The following is a 19,063-nucleotide window of genomic DNA, read 5'->3' as shown; positions in this document are numbered from 1 at the left end:
AGTATGCAGCGATGTTGCTCCGAATAGGCTGTCGGCATGTAATGGCGAATCTTCAGAAAAGCCCCAGGAATCCCCAAACACAGAATAAAACATTTCGCACACCATAGGGAAATTCTACCAGACACGTTTAATTCAGAAAGGCAAAGCTTCTAAAACTCATACTAGAGTTCTCATGACCTCATTCAATCAAACAAAGTAAAAGCCATCCTTTTCATCCAATATCTTTAACTTGGTCATAACGGTATACGAGAACATCTGAAAATTGAAGTTGGCTCGGTCGGATTCCCGCCATCTTCGCATTATTTGACTAGATCGACCGCTTGTAACTTTACCAAGCCATTTGTTCAGGGTAGTTTTCATTTTGTTTCAGTACTTTCATGGTCTCCGAGACATGTATTTTACGGCCGGTACCTGCATTGTGTGTGTCTCTGATGCGGTCTCTACTTCAGCAACGAGGCTGGTTGTGCAACGGCTAAACAGATGATAGCCGGTGGGTTTCATTCAGCTCGTGCTTGTATACATACAGTCGGACCTTCTTTGTAAAATCTGTTGAAGGTTGTGTACCTTTGTCTTCCACTTATTCATCAAGACGTATAGTACCCACCTTGTCAATGGTAGTTTCAAGCATGTGTCGGATTGTGCCTTGGCTCTTTATGTTTGACAATCACGATTGAAACAGGCGGACACCCACGCTTGCAAAGGAGACGTCAAATGTGCAGCCGCTTTTCCTACGTTGAACCGCTACCTGCGCTGTATTTTTAAAAAGTCTCCGTATCTTCATTTACTGAGCAAATATTGACGTGGTTGTCCGAATATCTCATTTGAGGAGGCATCAGGAGTTCCTTGATCAGTGTTTGTTTTGCCAGAGGAAGATACGATACTGGGTGGTGATTTGTGATCATTGCCAGATACTGATGAAAAGCCTTGTGGATGGCGTATGGAAGAGAATTTTGTATGAAAACAATGAGTACAGGTGAAAACATGCCACTCAAAGAAGCCAATGCATGACTTCCAGTCATACCAGTACACTAATCTTGATGTTTCGCCATCAAGGGTTTGACAGGCGCCGATAAGCCACACAAATGGTGAAACAGCCGCAACTGTCACATGGCAGTTGTTTATGAGCACCAGACGTGCCTCAGGGGTATTGGAAACAATGGCTAATGGATGACAGCCGTCTTGGATCACAACTCTCAATGCCTGCACACGAATGCTCTGGAAGGAACACGGAATATACCGGGATCAGTCTTCTCCGCAGCATTAACCTGACCTTCTAACACCTAAAAAATAGGACACATTTCCCTAAATTATTGCCAACATGTAGAGGCGCCTATAGGTGTCTACATATCAAAATTTGACCTAGCCTACGACAAAGAGAAATGATGAAACGTGCCACCTTCTGTGAAATTATAGCGCGTAGCCAATCAAAAAGTATTTTATGGCGGCGACGGCTCTACGCTTGGCAAGCAGCGCCATCTATTGACGAAACTTCCAAACTGGTGCCAAACCAGGTTTTTTTAATGAATTAGGATGCATACAGTAACGAGACGGCGCGACACTGCCTGACACGATTTGTCGATGTCAGCACAAGGTACACTGATATCGTATTATCCGTCCTCGACAAGGAGGTTGCTTCAATCCAATTAATGCATTAGGCTAAGTAATGTTAACAATCTACATCAGTGTATTAGGCTCGTCTGACATTCCATTTCGCAACTGCGGCTGATGACTCCCTGAACCACATATTACTTAGACAACGGGAATTAGAGCGAGCTTTATTAGCATTAGATAGATTCCTTGGGGGAGAATTACCGGGGCTATGAAGTTATCTGATCGGTACACTCGTTGGTATTAACCAAGATGTATTGACAGTCAGTCCACAGACAGAAGATCGAGAACATGAAATTGAGAAGGAGGTTTTCCTATCCTAAAGTTGATTCGCTCCCAATCAGAAGCATTGTACATGTGACCAACAAACATATATTTCATGGCTCAAGTTTAGCAGTATAGCACGTCCACAGAGTCTTATCGGTTTTCGTATTAATCCGCCTTACAAACGATCTTCTAAGATGTCCATGGTTTCAGACACCGTGGGTAAACACGGTTAAGATTACAAGTGACGTGGTTGTTACTGCCAACAGTCGGCCAAGTACTGACGCCACTGCTGTTCATATTTGCTCCTGACAGATACGCTCAGGTAAAAGCCGATGGTGACCAAAGAGTACGAAATCCCAATGATTTGGCTACAATACTTTATTTATGATGACCCAATACCTCCAGCTCGGTATCAATTCCGATAAACCCTTGCCGACTCTTTGCATATCCCCCGTAATCAATAATGTCGCTCTTGTGCGAAGGTCAAAGCAAAGAGCAAGAAAATCACGACCAACCACGCATTTCCCCCGTAATGATTCGTTTCAAAATATGTCACTGTGAATCAGTAAGAAATCTTAGCTTCCTTTCGAGAAAAGCGATAACTAAACGTATTCATCACATGGACAAATCATGCTTTCTTGTTCGGAAGCATGAACGCGAATTTCATACAAAGTGTGCTGGAGGAGCCTCAGGTTATACGAGGGGTGGCGGTGACGAGGGGCAAGGAGGTGTTCATAGGAGTGTCTTAATCCATCTTTATCCACATAGGAATCGGGGATGAGATGCAGGACCTCTGCTAGTACGATCTTCATAAAAATAGATAATCTATCTCGCCGGGTGTAACAGATACTCAATGAGGTAACGCTCGATATTGACAAGGGGGAGCGGATCGGAATACATAACGTGTGGGGCATTATCAGAATATAGCACACATAAGAACAGACATGTAGTTTCCCCGTAGTATCACAAACATCCCTGCACGACCCTAAAGACAAATTTTTCAGTAAGAATCGTACAACTACATCAAGAATCTAAGAATTGCCCAAATTAAATACTTTTATATACTGCTTTCCCATCAATAAATTAGAGAACTTTCGCACGCCAAAATGACTTGTTGGATGACTTTTCGCTCGTTATGAAATCCCCACGATTTAATTTTGTCAACAGCAGAGGAAATATCGGCATTTTCTCTATACTCTTCATATGTTCTTATGAAGAATCATAAAGCGCCGTCAGCAGAAAATGAAACCATGCACTTATTTAACTTCAGAATAATTGCATCCCGCCACTAAAAACTTCGAAAATTACAATATCGCCGGATGAGCCGTGTAACATGTAATATCTGACAAAGCAAATTTCAGGCTAAAATGATATTTGATTACCATCTTAGCCTCCAGTAACAATTAGATGAGTTATTTAATTACAGGCGATCAATTGAACATATTTCGCCTAAAGAAACCAATATGAACATTTTCAACTTGACGGCAAAGTCGTTAAGGGCACATTTCTTTACAATCTTGAAGAGAAAGCAATATCAGAATGGTATACCATCTTCAAGGGCAAAAGAATGTATGAATGTTCTATCGTTAGAATTTTCGAATCAGTCATGCCCGGACTTCTTCGCATGGTGGTAAGCTCCTCGTCTTTTGCCTGTAGCCCTAAAAAGTTGGCTTGATAGAACGATATTGGCAATAGTATTCCATTACATTTTCCAATACCATGATATCATCCCCAGCTGTTATGACCAAATCCTCGTAGATTGTGTTCACTCATTTTTGTTCCTCGGGACACCGGAGGTCGAGTGATTCCGACAATTTAAGAGGTTCAACTGAGCACATGCACATGAAGATATCAGAACACCAGCCCGACGGACCGCACACTTAGCGATTTGATTGTGTTTGAAAGCCACAACTAACTTCACTAGGACTCCTTCAGATAATTCATCGCTTTTCTTCAAGCAACCGTAACAATGATTAATTGACCAAGTCATCAATTTCACATATGCTAATTCGATAAACTCCACTAGATTATTAGATTTCGCTGCATAACCTAATATATCCTCTTTCTTTGACCTTAAAGGGATGTGTCATTGTGAAATCGCAGTAGCCGAAGCGACCGAATCAAGTGCTAATCTTCAGCTAAATTATAATCATGTCCAATAATATTTGCCTTACATGCAACTCTGGGGGCTCAAGAAAAAACGGGTTCGTCTATTAAAATCAAGTAGACACAACTTCCTTTGACAATAGATAGCAAATGGACTCTAGAATGGATCTGCTGTTCGTTTTCGTCAGTATATGATGTAGTTCAGGTGTTCAACCTTTCTCGAGCAGCTCCCCTCCCTCCTGTAATGTCACTAATGCTGAAAGGGTGGATGTCGTCCTGGGTGCCGACAAATGGTACCCAGGTTCGAGATCGACTGGACAATAAGCACCCTGGGTGCCATTACACTAGACAAACAGCACCTAGCTTCTTTTTGCCTGGCTTACGGATCTTAGGGACGACGTTTCTTGCAATCTCGTTTTATCTCGCGCCGTGGTACTTGCGACATTAGCAGTGCTCAAAATAAAAAGAACAGATAAACAAAAAAACGCGTTTAGGCCTATAGGTCTTTGAAAGCACATTTCGGATATATCCCTCCTATATACCTTTTCTGAATAAATCATCCGAAATGTGCTTTCAAAGACCTTAAGGCCTAAACGCGTTTTTTTCTGTTTATATGTTCTTTTTATTTCGCGCAGTGCTAATGCCACAAGTACCTGTATAGTACCCCCAGGTATATGGCATGGCTTAACCCGCGGGTCAAAATTTCGAGGACTGTAGATTATACAGCTTTACCGCGCACTCTAGATCTCCGTTCAGGCTATTGGCAGGTAGAGTTAGATGGACTTAAGATTCGAAAGAAAGGGCAAGCTTCATTACTTATTCGGGGTTATATCATTTCAATGTCATGCCCTTTGATTTAAAATCAGCCCAAAGTACATTCCAGCGTCTCATGGAAACTGTGCTAAGAGGGTTGAATTGGAAAATCTGTCTCTGTTATTTGGATGATGTCATAATATTTTCAAACAGCTATGAGCAACATCTTGAGCACCTAGAGTTAGTTTTCAAGGCATTAGGCGATGCTAACTTGACCTTAAAACCATCCAAGTGTTTCTTCTTCATGAAGGAACTAAAGTTCTTAGGTTACAAGGTTCATCTTTACTGTGGCCAATGAATAGGGTACTTGTTACGATTACATGAACATGACGAAAGAAGAGTCCATTGATTACCTCTTTTTGTTGTTGACGGTCGCCAATCGACAAAAGAATGCGGGATCACCCCTACACAACAAATGACATAGGCAATGGACTCGTCCTTCCTATACGCATTTTCCAACTACAGTGATCTCGATAATGTATCCTTGAAGACCTAATTTGAATCAGTGTCTGGGTCGGCAGAAGTTTGATCTTTTTCTTCCAGATTTTGTAGCCCGTTACACTGGCGCTCACATGAGCAGAAATCTGGATGTTTGTTCAAAATGTTGCCGTAGCGCTGATTCAATGTCCCCAAACTAAGAAGTATTGCAACGACTCTATACATCCAACAGAGGTATCAGCCATGGCAACATCGCTTTCCTCCAGAACGAGAGGGGAAGGAACTATAAACTGATTGAAGCAGGATACACACTTTTTCCACATATCCTACTGAGATCAACCATGGAGGTATCATTATACAGCCTAATCCACGAGTCAACCAATTGCCCAATCATGCAACTGATAACTGGAACTCTTGAACATCAAAGACAGGCACTATTATTTCATAATGTGAGGTTCATCCAACTCGTAACAAAGTAATCCCCTCAACAGGAGCTTGGAAGATCAAAGAATCCAAACATAGAATTGTGATTCTATAATAACAGAAATACAGGCTTTCCCAGCGAGATGGTGATTGTTTGAATGAGAGTGAAATTTGCGAGTGAAATTCAAACAAGAAATGTGACTTTGCATCATCATCCGTGATCTGGATGTGTTTGAGGACAACCAACACGTACAAATGGATACCAAAATGAAGATTAGACAGAACAGAAATACAAAAGAAGCTTTTTATGAATCTAAATTTTGGCTTAAAGGAACCGGTGACGAAGGTAGAGTGTCATGAAATGATTGGTTTTCTGATACGGGTTATAGCGAGAGTGAGAATCAGGGGTGTGAAGGGCGAATCGGGCGACTAATCGCCGGTCGGTAATCCTTGCCTGACTGACTGGTGTAAGTACAAGGCCACGCTAGCGAAAGATGCCTGTCAGTTCGTCAACACTGCGGCATAGCTGATCAGAGGCATTACTTTCAATCATCTTGTGATAGAACCCTTGGGCACCATATTCCATCATATTGCCATATCCCTCAATCTAAATTCATAAATTGAAAATGAGAGATTCACACAAGTTATTGGAAAATCTATATGATCTGACTCCGTAATGACACAGACCAAAAAACCGGAGGATTCAAAGGGCTCCTGACAATACTGTTAGCAGTGGACTTGTGTCCGGAATTTAAAGGCAAGACTCGATCCATAAAAAGGCAAGATTTAATCAAAATGGCGGCACCTATAGGATCCAACTCGGTGTCCTGAAGAGACATAACTGAAAGTGTGTCCGACACCTGGCAGAGGAGCTCATTATGGGTGGTTTCACTTGATATAACCACTGACACTGGAATACATGCATTCTAGTGTCAGTCATCGGGTAAATGTCATCTTCTGTCCCAATAGCCGGGCATTATCGCTTTAATCGCAAAGAACAACTTGCTAATGGATTTCCTATCTTTTGCATTCTCGTAATGGCTAGGATTAGAGCATTTAACTCTTCAAATTGAAAGTCAACACAAAGAACCCGATTGAATAATCGAATGCCTATTCTACAATTCAGCCACCAACCTTATGTACAATGAATCAAAATCAACCAATGGATTTTCTTATATCTCTAACCTCAGACTTAAGGCTTGTACCCACGGGCGCGATTTATCGCCTACAAAACGTCGCTGCGATATTCCGCCGCGACAAGTCGTTGCGCGCCGAATTTCGTAACCTGTTCCGACTGAAGCGTATAATGGAGCGTACTCATGTCAGGTTACGACATAATCTCTTGCTAATCGACTTCAAGGACTTGCGGAGTTCATTTTGGACACGTTGCACGCGTCATCTTTTTTGTCAGGATCCTTGTATTCCTCCAATCCTTTGTTATATATCCTAGGGAACTTCTCAATCTCCAGGATCAACCGTTCCAAAAAATCGGGTTCAGACATGTCGAGTTGGTGATGACGGACCCAAAATGATGACCAAGTGAACAGTTGAGGACTATTTGTGGACACAAGCCCGCAAATCATTACGTAATTCTGTCTGTCAATAACCCAAAGGTAGTTACTTGAGTCAAAATGACCTAACCGGTCGCCGCGATTTGTCGCATAGATTGCCCTTTTTGCAATCTCAATTACGTAGCGCGCAAGGCCAAGCACGAGAAAGCACGAGAAATCGCTTGGATTTTGTAGCATCGCTCAAGTGGGAACACATGTACTGAATTGACTAGGAACCATTCTTTGCGATTATCGCTGCGACTTTCCGCGGCGGCAAAAGCAAGGAAAATCGCGTCCGTGGGTACAAGCCTTTATTCACAGTAAGTGGACATCTTAACGGACCCCTTTAAGGATATCACACTTCCAAATTCTAGCCTTATGGACGGGTTTATCAGCAGAGGGCCATCAGATATCTGGCACTGACGAATGGCTAAGCCATCTCATTGACTTATCAGGCATTGCCTCGCATCAGATATTTCCCTCTCTAATTTCCTGTGTCCACACACATCTTCATTATCGACGAGGGGGACATCTTAAAGGAAATCCCACTTTCACGAGAGCATCGTGGACTTCAGTTTATCAGCAGAGCTTCTATCGCTACGTGGCAATCTGATAGCTAGAATGGCTTAACCTCCCGGCCATGCCATCTGATATCTGGGCTTTGGGTCTGATCTAGGGATTCCTAAATCGAATGGTCAGTCTATTGGCAATACGTATCCAAATACCCACTCTGCACTGGTTCTTCTCACTCCAATCGGTTGAGTATAGGTAGTATCTTTCGTGGTGACACTGGAATCGATAGCATCGTGACGTTTTCATGACTTGTGAGCAAGCATGGTGAGCTCGATACATTTTTGTATGCGGGGTATTTCTTTCTCAGTAATCCTTCAGCACCATGTACAAGTGTAAAGTGCATACACTCCGACAGAAGAGTAAATTTAGCATACGATGCAGGGTATGTCAATGCCCTTAACATTTTTGTACCGGCTTTATACCGGCGTCATAATAATGGGTATTTGTCCAATGTAAAAAAGAATGTAGCCGTTTTCACTAGCAATGCATGGTGCTACAGGACACTTTAGACCGTTAAATTGACGTTTAAGACGCCCAATCCTGACCCATTAGGCGATAATGCGTGGGTTTGCCCACAATAGGTGGATACAAGCAGTTCAGAAGTTTCAACAAGGAACTGAAATTGATATGAATAACTAACCAAGAACAAATGCCAAGGAATTTTTTTTTGGTGGTTTCTTGTATTTTGGGGCGTTGGAAACATCACATCGAGGAAACTAAACGTTGCGGCAAAAGTTGTTAAAAACTTTGCCATAAGTATAACCATACCACATTTTTAATAAATTTGTAATTCGATAATTCCGATATTTTTAAAAAGAAAATTGCTCGACATTATAGACTTTTCTAATGCCATCCTTGTTGTAAGAACAGCCGCTCTTCAGGCATTTTGGTTACCATGGAGACCATTTATTCACATCAACTTTTCAGTTATTTTGACCATTTATCACAAAACCAAAGTTCTTCTCGATCCTGTATTTCTGTTATTATAGAATCACAAATAGATTATTTTAAAGTTGTTTAATTTTATTCACAAGTATCGTTCCGTATATTGGTTTCTTCCAATAAAGACTTATATATAATCCACAAAAGAGGTAAAAGTTCTTCATGTCATATGCATGAGTTCAAGGCTAAGTTGCTTATTCAAACCTACATGCAGCACACAGCACAGCCTTCAAAAGTAGCCAGACATTTAAAAAATTGGCCTAAAAAATTTCGTCAAAGCCACACCGTGAACATATGTAATGGTCATCAATCAATACAGTAGCTTTTTAATGCGATGTAAAGGCCTTACTGCCCGATCACATGTGTAATTGTCTTCAAATGAATCGTCGCCCACAAGATCGGGTAAAGACAATCAAACGTGGCGAATTGGTGAATGGAGAAAGAACTAGTAAACGACTACCCTATTTGATGGCGTAATGTAATGCATGTGTACTCATTGTCATTTACGTGCTTGAGGGCAATGAATACAATGCTTTGTGTGGTCGCTCCTGTGTGGCCTATACTGGAAAGCCTCAAAACAGTTTACAGGTATGCACACACACACGAACATCTATTTCCGAATTTGTGTGGTACTATTTTGATCAAATCTTCTTGTGAAAGCATGATTTTTCGTGGCCGATGAAGACTTTAATTGTCCTGGTAAATCTTGGTGATATATTGAACATGGATTGTTCTGGTGAAGCTTATAACATGTTGGAATCTCAATGCAATATTGGGCATGTTCGAGTGCTCTTTCCTGTGTATGGTTTATTAGATGTATAGACGTATGTTCGTTCGATATAAATATATACTATAATACAAAAAACGCGGATTGTTTTGTCTTATATTGAATGCCTCTCCTCTATCTCCTCTCTAAATTAGATTGCCCAAGTGAGACTACTCGGGATCTGTGGTGAGGACATCATTTCATGTAACCATTCCCCCCTTTCAAAGATATCATATACATTTTGTACACTTCCGAGAAATAATCATGCCAACAGCTGACTTTTTATTTGCTGTTCCCACATTCCAAAAGACAAGACATCATCATACAACGTTTATTGGTTGCAATTATTTTGTTCTTGGTTCGGCTGGAGTTCTTTTATACTGACTGGGCTATGTGCTCCAGGGGCATACAGAATGTTATGTCGACTGAACAAGAATCCGAGTACATTTCCACCTAACATACATTTATTTTGTTACGACTTTTAATCACGGTTTGATGAGTTCCTCTCAACGAACCTAAATTATCAATTTTTAGTGATGGGGTCACAGAGTGAGGAGAGAAGAGGACGAGGTGGCCAGCGGTCATAACCATGAGAATCGACAGGTTATGGTATTCAGAGAGAAAGATGGCCGGAAATGTCGAGATTTGCCAAGGATTGTTAGAAACAGATGGGTCGCCGTTCAATGAGGAGCTAGTGTAGAGTAAGCCCCGGGCTGTCGATTGAACAAGTACCATTTCTCATCGATGTCTCTTGGCAGGGCGATTAGCTCAGGGGTATATTGACTCAGACATGGGGCGATGGAATGTTCGCTCCCGTATACCACTGAATATCGGTCATCCTCAGAGGCTGATAAACCTAGTCGTGGCTCAATACCGTAAACGTATGGTCAACAGTCGGTCAGTAGAAATAGTCCATTATCACATTATTCCGTCAATAGATCAAGGCTGATCGACATCAGGCAGCCAAAACTACACTCCGGACGCAATGGACCGGCTTCTTCCGGTCCCCATGAAGCAGACGATCAGGATGACGAAATGGACTGCATGGGAGACTAGACAAAAAAGGGCCAAACAGATCAATGTATGTGTCGAAAGACTGGCTGAGAATGTAACAATACAGTTGTGTCATCTGACTCGACCAGCTCTAAGGGTCCAAACCAAGCCGCAAAGGCGTTAATCATGTTCATGAATGACGAGGATCAAGTAACAACTTCATAAAGGTTTGAGTTGCTTGATCATACTTTTCATCTTGACTCCTTATTGCAAGCAATTTCAAACTGGTACTTGTAATCAGATACTGCAGACAGGAAACCTATTCACTCGTATAACTCCGAGCCTCAATCAAAGGATCATTCACGCTATCATCTTCCCAAAGAGTTTTCGTCCCTTTTAATGACGCTGTTTGAATACCGTATTCAATGGCTTAACACACCAACTGATGTACATTAGATACACAAACTCGATTCAATAGGTTCTTCGATATCGTCGTGGGAGTAAAATATAGAAATTCGAATGAACAAGGAATGTGCAATGAATGTACAAGGCACTTATCCACGGTCTTGGAATACCAGGACCCGGTGATTAGAAGCATGTTACGTGAAGCTCATCCTGTTGACATGTTGTTTAATGTATGTATGTATGCAAAAACATGAACATGTACATTTAACAATGTAACAACACGTCAAAATTGATGTTATGAGCCAGAATGCTTTCTAACAGCTGGGCCTTGTGGTACTCGCAGGCTAACGTATTCATTGGCATGGTCGTTGGACCTACCTGCAACGAAAAGCAATGGAAAATCTATAAATACAAACGATTATTCCCCCATTATTTAGGCGTAAAATTGCCTGATGAAATACAACCATTGAAAAAATGTTTGGTCGTATAACATGGAGCTGCTTGTTGGTATACGCAACATTGTGGTCCAGTGTTTTCAGCTGTTCTTCTCCTCTTCTTTGCGATTGCTTCCGCGGAAGCTGTTTCCTGGGACTCGACAGTCATTAGCAACAAAAAACGCTTCGAAGGAATATCGATGAGATGATGGGAATGTTTGCTATCCAGTTCATCCGGCTGACACTCTGTAACAATTGAAACGTTTGTTTGGTTTGTGTTTTGGAATGCCCGGGTTTTGGAGTAAGGTATGCCTCACTTGATCAATCTTGCTGATGACAATCAAAGACATTTCTGGAGAAATTACTTGTTTCATTCATCCGACCAGTGCTTGCTTTGCTATTGCCATGGAATTTTGTAATCGATGCAGAAAAAAGAACATGAAACAGTAATGGAAGGGTGATCTGCTCTCTATTACCTCATCAGGATGATGCTTTAGGGAACCTTTCAAGGGTGGATAAAAGACCTTAGATAAAAGATACATTTGGTTTATAATTCCCTTTGTTGTTCTTTTAAGGGAAGAGAAGACGATGCCTGAAATGATTTTGTCAGAAAATATACTGCTGCGGTCAGCTATCACTCAATATGAAATACCTAATCGACCATTAGCAATATTTGCAAAGGGATTAGTGAAGTCGTCCTCGACAATCTAATGGATCATTATCGTGTTCCAGACTACGATACTGCACCGTCGCACCAGCCGTTTTCAATATATTCCACCTATCGATATTTTCGACATAAGAGTAAAAAAGCCTGATCTCAGGATGTGATGCTGATGAGGTTCTACCGCATCGTTACTTTAGTTTTCATGATGGGGATCAATATTAATTGGCGATATATCCCGCTATAGATTCCATGACGAAATCTAATACAAATTGAAACTGGTAATTTGGTTTGTAATCATGCGATATCTTTCCTTCCACTGCAACGTTATGATATATTGAGATACCAAGAGACATTTAGGAACTGCGACAAAAATAAACTGAACTGTGACATTTATCAACTAACCGTACGAGTTGGCATGTTAGAATGATTGGTCTTCGTGAATATAGGTAAATAATGGGTCCAAGCATCCTAGCACGACTGTTGGCGAACCGAAACAGGTAGAAGACAAAATTGTAATTATTTTATGTTGATGCTTTCTATTTGATCCGAGACTACCGTAATATGTAGGCCTACATGTATGTGGTCTACAGCTGAGAAGTGGCTGTATACCAAGATGACTCTAGAGACCTGTCGTCACTACCTTCCTTATGCATAACACTGAGACCAACATTTTTAAGATAACAACTTTTATTTGATCGAGCAACATGACAAATCGACTTGCAAGAAAAGCATTCCGGCATGTCAGGTGTGTCCCTTAATGACAGATCATCGATCAACTGTAATTATCATTCGTGATGAGTACTAACGACAAAACATAAAGAAATATCCAATTAATCAGAAACAGTCATTAACTTGACATATTCAAGCAAAGATTATCTGCCTCCAGATGGATCAGTGTTCTGCGAACACACATCAAGGAAAAAGCTTTTTGGTTCTCTCTCGAAACACATTGCACAAGTAATTTCACTTCATGATTAACGATTGAAGCTTTTGAGTGATTTGGAATTCCATTGTCGATTCGAGACACACGGATGAGGAAGGTAAGGGTCCATTCTTCCGCCATCACACTCTACTTGCTCCCGCAGTCAATAGACAGCTTAAGCGGGATTGATCACTTTCGATCACCAATCGATCCCCCATCCGAGTCTCATCCTCAGGGAACCAATTACCCCCAAGCTGATGGAGATAGAATTCCCATCGACTACTGAATGCCCTCATCAGCTTATTAGACTGAACTTGTTTTGCAGTCAATAGTTATCTGAGAAGGCACCTCATCAGCTCTATAGATTCGGTTCATGTTTCTCTTGAAATCATTACTTATCGAAGCCCTTTTCGATCAAGTGTTATATTTCACTGGTTTCTCGTCTTCTTTTACGACCTCACTGTCCGACCTTCACCCAAACAGGGAGTAACATCTGAGAAGAATCTGGGGTTACATTAAAAAACACATTTGTAAAATCGGGTCCTGTGCTCCCAACTTTTCGAACATTTCCATTTTTCTAACACAGTTCTGTGATAAGGCAGATAAGCAACGCATATCTGGTTCTTTGTCTACAGATGGTCTGTAAAGATCGGTGAAATCAATATCTAATCACAAAACGGAAAGTTTAATTTGTATCCCCGGCAAATTTTTTTATCATTGGCATGCACGTATCGACTCCAACATGGCAAGCAATTGCTTAAAAACGGTGCAGATAATTGATAAGTTGTTTTCTGTGCAAAGCTGGCCAAAACTCATGACATGCCTGAAATATTAAAAAATTTCCCATACTCGGGACCGATGACAGCGAGCCATGTACTACAGGACTGCCTATACTGCAGTTGGCTAGAGGGAAAATGAATTACAGCTGAGTTGGTATCAAAAAGCCTTTAACCAAAGCTATAGATGTTAACACCAGACAATCTTAGATTGTCAAAGTTCCTTTATCTTTGGCCAGCCAAAACCCCATTATAACAACAGCATCAGAGTGGAAGGATCTCTTCGTGAATAAACCCACCCCAATCGCCATCGGGGCAATGCGCCTCTTCACACCCGCACCTTCCTCATTAACTTTGAAATGCAATCCACCGCCGCGACTCAAATAGATTCTGTTTTTTCTTGGACGACATCTGATTTGCTTGTTGCGTTCAAGGGCATGCCTGCAGTTGATAGCAGATTCGACTTGCTAACTTCTTCTTAAACAATTGCTTACGCTGCTTGAGATTCAAGTGAATGATACCCGTGGAATTCAATGCGGCAATTTACAAAAGCTCTGAATTGGTCTTTGCTCCAAGTCCAATAGATTTCATGCTTAATTGACTCTTCCCCTTAATCGATTTCTGCAGACGCTAGATCTGGTGGTGATAAACGCCATATTGAGTCGCAGGTTTTCAACGCCCAATTTCTCTCAGTCGCCCTGTAAATAGATAACAGTCATTGCTTCCAAAGAAGAAGAAGCCGGCCAACTTCGTAAAAATTATACAAGGTGTGTATAGACTTTCTTGGAATTTGATTGTGAATTCTAAAACACATCGGTTACTATATACAGTACATGTAGTAGTGTTTACATTGTACATGTATGATACACTGTGTCTCGTTCTGGCAACAACGGTTATGGTAAGGCAACCATGACAGCTATTGTTGTTGCAGATAATGGAGCAGTCATGATCACTTTTCGGTGCTTTGTCGGAGGTGTTTTCGAATTCGACCTGATGGTTATGACGTACAATATGAACTCTGACGAAATGCAGAAGAGGAAGCAATTTGTTTGCCAGATTGTGTTTTGAAAGACCAAAGTTGATCCGACGCTGTCTACTCTTAGGCTATTTCGTTTTCTATATTTTACAAATATGGCATCTGCTGACAAAGGAAGGCAAAGAAATGTACGGAAATAATGGCAATAACCGGCCAATCAGGCGTATCCCCAGTGACCATGGAGATGCTCTCCTATATCAACATTGATGGGAAATGGTTGTTTATTAGTGGATACTTGGCAAGTGGAAGGCAATTATGAGGAGAATTGACTTAGCCAATTTAGGGAAATGGGAGCAAATTGATTGCATTGATGAAAAGATCGTTTGAGGAGGATTGAGATGGCTGAGATCGCCAATAACGCGATTATGGTATCCGAGATTTTAATTTCCATGGCATAATCATTCCATATATGATCTCAACTACGTTTTTCATGTTCACAGTATTTTCTGATAGTTCAGTTGAATATAAAGACAATTCAAAAAGTGTGATCGGCAAAATTCATAAGACACTATGTATAGAAGGCAGTGGCACATCCCCTGTAATTTTCCTTCTTCGAATTTTTCTCCAATGACACAATTTACAGTGCGAAGCTATAGAATGACCAATTCATCTCGCCACGTACATTTAAATTTAAACAACGGATTCAGTATTTGATCAACTGAAACGCAAAATAATCACGGTCCTACTCAATAAGGAAATAATGAACATTAGCGTCAATTTATTCCCAGATCTACCGGCCGATAAAGAATTGATGATAATTGAATCTACCAGGTCCAGTGTCGTTGTCGTCTCAAGGCGATGTATACGCTCTCGAGGATGGGATGCATTCATTACTGACAACAAATCCAATTGAGCGGATAGAAAAACTCGTGGTGACATGTTTTGCCGTTAATTCCGGGTGTTTTACGGCCTTGGGTCGGAGTAACGAACAAGTGATATTTAATAATATTTCATCATCGTGTGAAGCTATTTCGGGCGATCTGCTGTGATTGATGGAGCCATTACCTCACATTTGGCATTCACGGAAGGAACTGGTGATTTATTCTCAGAGATGGTTCAGGTTCAAGGACTTGATTTCGAACTGGAAGCCATTGGTTGTCTCAGCAAACACCGCGATGGTCACGTGGAGCTAAAACAGTCGGGGTGATTTAGAGGGAGAACTTGGGTGTGGGCCGGGATTTATGTGACAAGGAGGATAATGTGCCCATTCGCCTCTATTATGTCCTGTAGTAGAATGGCTGGGATATTTTCTCGTATTGATATAGCTTACGGTGATTTAGAGGGAGAACTTGGTGTAGGATTTAGGTGACCAGGAAGAAAAGGACATCATACAATCGAAAAGCTAAGTGGTGTCGCCAACGCATTGTTTTTTTACTGAAACTGAACATGCTGAATGGCATCGAACGAACATCTGCAAGATATCTAGCTTGAAGTAAATTGAATATTCAGAACCGGGTCTAGATCGGTGACATTAGGGTATTTGCAACCCATCGTTGATGAAATGATTTCCCACTGATGACCAAGGACTGTTTGTCTATGGTGATTTAGTTGAATCGGTGTTGCTCTAAGCTCTATCTCGACAACATGTATTACCTATCCTAGTCAGAACCGCAGGCAAACAAGCACTAATCGGATTTCGCGAGAAATGTGACTTGTATTATACATTTACTTTACCTTGTTTAAGCTCTCCGTCGATATTCTTCAACCAAGACCTCGAACCATAGGTGAGAATTCTTCAAGCGATTCACCTGGATATTTGAACTTTGCTTAATTGACATCAACGTGAGGTTATTAACTTATTAGGGAATCCACAAATCGGCGAGTGGTTGTAAGCACGTGGCATCTTCATTATTTTGCAACAATAGACGCCTACGTTTTTCTTACCTTTCACTTCGCAATATATGACTGAATAGGCGGTCGATCAGAAAAAGGATCTAAAGGTTTCTAAAGCCTGACATTAGGTTTCTGACAAGAAGTGACGGACTGAAAGCCTCGTCGTTCAGTTCGTTTACAGACAATCCATTTTTTTCACCAAACTTTAAAAAAACACCATTTTACGTGCGCCTACATGGATTATCTCCTTCAGGTTGTTTTCATGAGCAGCTCAAAGGCTGCCAAAGCAATTTCGAGGTAACGCCCGCCACGGTAAATGCTTAGCCAAGCAAGACCAAACTGACATCGCCTTGTCAGAGAATGTATCGATGCAATCCGAGGCTTTATTGATTGGGTTGTGTCCCGCCGGGCTTGCGCTCTACCAGGATTAAATGACTGTGTGGATACCAGTTCTAGCCGCTCGGGGAGGTCGGAGGGGAACTGTAACTAATTCATCAACGGGCAAGCCATGGGGAAGGATATTCTCCGATTCAATCTTCAAGAAATTCTTCGATTCGACATCCAATTTGAGGCACCTTGCTCATGCATGACGCTGGGTGTGTTGCTCACTCTGTGATAATTCACTGACCCAGACGCTCATGTTTGTAACGACGTCTCCAGTGATAGGCAGCACCTTTCAAAAGTAATATTGAAACCCCATCCTCTTGCAAACAGGGCCTACAACACGACTTCTCCTTACGCATGTTTGAGGAGTAAGTATGTATCGAGTGAAATGGCCTGACATTTTAGGATGAGAAAACCCTGCCTCCGAGGCTGTCCAAGAACCTATTGACTTCCATCAATAAAGACAAGAGGTCATTGAGTATACTAGCAGAAGGTCGGGTAATATGATGGTGCTGTCAACAATTCGCTTTAGGGTTTGTTTACGTAAAGGAAACACTGGTCAGAAAATTAGTATCGTACATAATAAGCTAGATCATCAGAGACTAAATCTCCAAGAACTAATATAAAACATACATGTCTTCTTTTATCGAGTAAGAAAATTCCCATGTAGAAGTGATGACATAAATAAAAGACGGTATATTTGAATGTTAAAACATGACATACTAGCAGAAAATAGCCGTGTGTTTCATAATACATGTATATACAGTAAAGTCTGACTGAGATAGGCCAACTCACCGTAAAGTTTGATTCCTCCATCATCACCTTCCACCAGCAGTATGACGTAACCAGATAAATCCACACAGTTTGTCATCTTACTTGGTGCATCAACGTTTAAAGCCATTGTTTATCGCTAACGAACTTCAGTATATATTCCAAGACAGACGCACTAACAACTCGCAAAACTTCTATCCGAATTCCCCACAACACGATGGGTACTACCCTCGAATGATATTATTACGTGTGCCATTGCGAAGTCATAGATGGGAACGATATCCTCAAAGGTTCCAGCAGGACCGAATGGCCCTTCTGTTTCCGGTTAACATGTCCCATAACGTTCTTCGCGATGACCATATACACGAACTGCCAAGCTTGATATGATGATTCAAGATATCGACAAATCTGTGTACCCTTGTCACGTAATACTAAATGGTTTGCATGTTATTGGCCAAAATCATCGACGGAAATCCAAGGCAGCAACAGTAGACATGTCCGGCCATGAATTCCTTGTCAGTCAGTCTCAGGCGGTTTTGATTCCTTCCAGTCTGATTAGAGACTGAGAAAACACATTTGACATGAGTAGCAACACGTGGGTCCCATCCTTTGTGTAGTTCCGTTTTTGCCGCTACTGATATATGCAATCACTTCCAAGCCATCGGTGATTTATATGATCTACGACAGTCCATCGATGATTTGGAAGGCACTGACCTGGCAGATATACTGATACCAAAGTTGACAGCTAAGATATTCATGTCTTTGAGAAATACTGTTATGTAGTTAAGTTGTTGGTTCCTCTTATCAGTCGCGATACAAATATCCACTTTCGATAAGAATTAGTGTAGCCGGCACGTGTCTCACCAATTCCTGCTGCATAGATTCTTAACCCATCTATGAACTGCTGAAAGGATGCATAACCAAGAGTATCTAGTTGATGGCATCGAATTCAGTAACAATCCTTCCTCGACTAATAAGCACTTTTCTCATCAAGTCAGAGCCTTCTCGACCATTACAAGCTCCTCGTAAGACTGCCGCCTCGGTTCATTCACAAGTCAGGCTCGCCCGGCATTGGTTGAAAGCTCGATGACGTATGCGTTTGTAGTACAACTTCCGAGAGATGTCATGGGTTTTGAGAAGACCTGCTTGTCATTCGGACGCAGCGATAAAGCTAATAGCAATGGAAGTTCTTTGCACAGCTGTTCTTGAAGCAAGATAAATGAGCTGCCAGGGAAGGAGTTGGTCGAAGTGTTTACGCCAACGAGTACCTGCTTGATTGGAAGAAAAGTGGTCCATGCTTTTCCACACACGTTTCGTTTTTCATTCCAGCTTCCCTTTGATAAGAATGAGGACGAGGAA

General features: G+C 41.4%; 1 protein-coding gene across 4 annotated transcripts in view; it reads right to left on the bottom strand.

The window, feature by feature from the left end:
- Nucleotides 1-18,724, bottom strand: part of LOC135484381 (protein PALS1-like) — an 84,092-nt gene extending 65,368 nt beyond the window's left edge. For 2 of the 4 annotated variants that reach the window (XM_064765779.1, XM_064765780.1), the window contains exon 1: nt 17,729-18,724. In XM_064765779.1, the coding sequence (XP_064621849.1) occupies nt 17,729-17,834 (106 nt within the window). In that variant the 5' untranslated portion in view covers nt 17,835-18,724. The remainder of the gene's footprint in view (nt 1-17,728) is intronic. The other 2 variants (XM_064765781.1, XM_064765782.1) reach the window with 1 other exon arrangement.
- Between the last annotated feature and the right edge of the window lie 339 nt (nt 18,725-19,063).

The sequence above is a fragment of the Lineus longissimus genome, chromosome 3, assembly GCF_910592395.1.
Source record: "Lineus longissimus chromosome 3, tnLinLong1.2, whole genome shotgun sequence".
In the NCBI taxonomy this organism is placed as follows: Eukaryota; Metazoa; Nemertea; class Pilidiophora; order Heteronemertea; family Lineidae; genus Lineus; species Lineus longissimus.
Note: the sequence above shows the minus strand (reverse complement) of the source record. Positions and strands in the feature narration are given on the sequence as shown.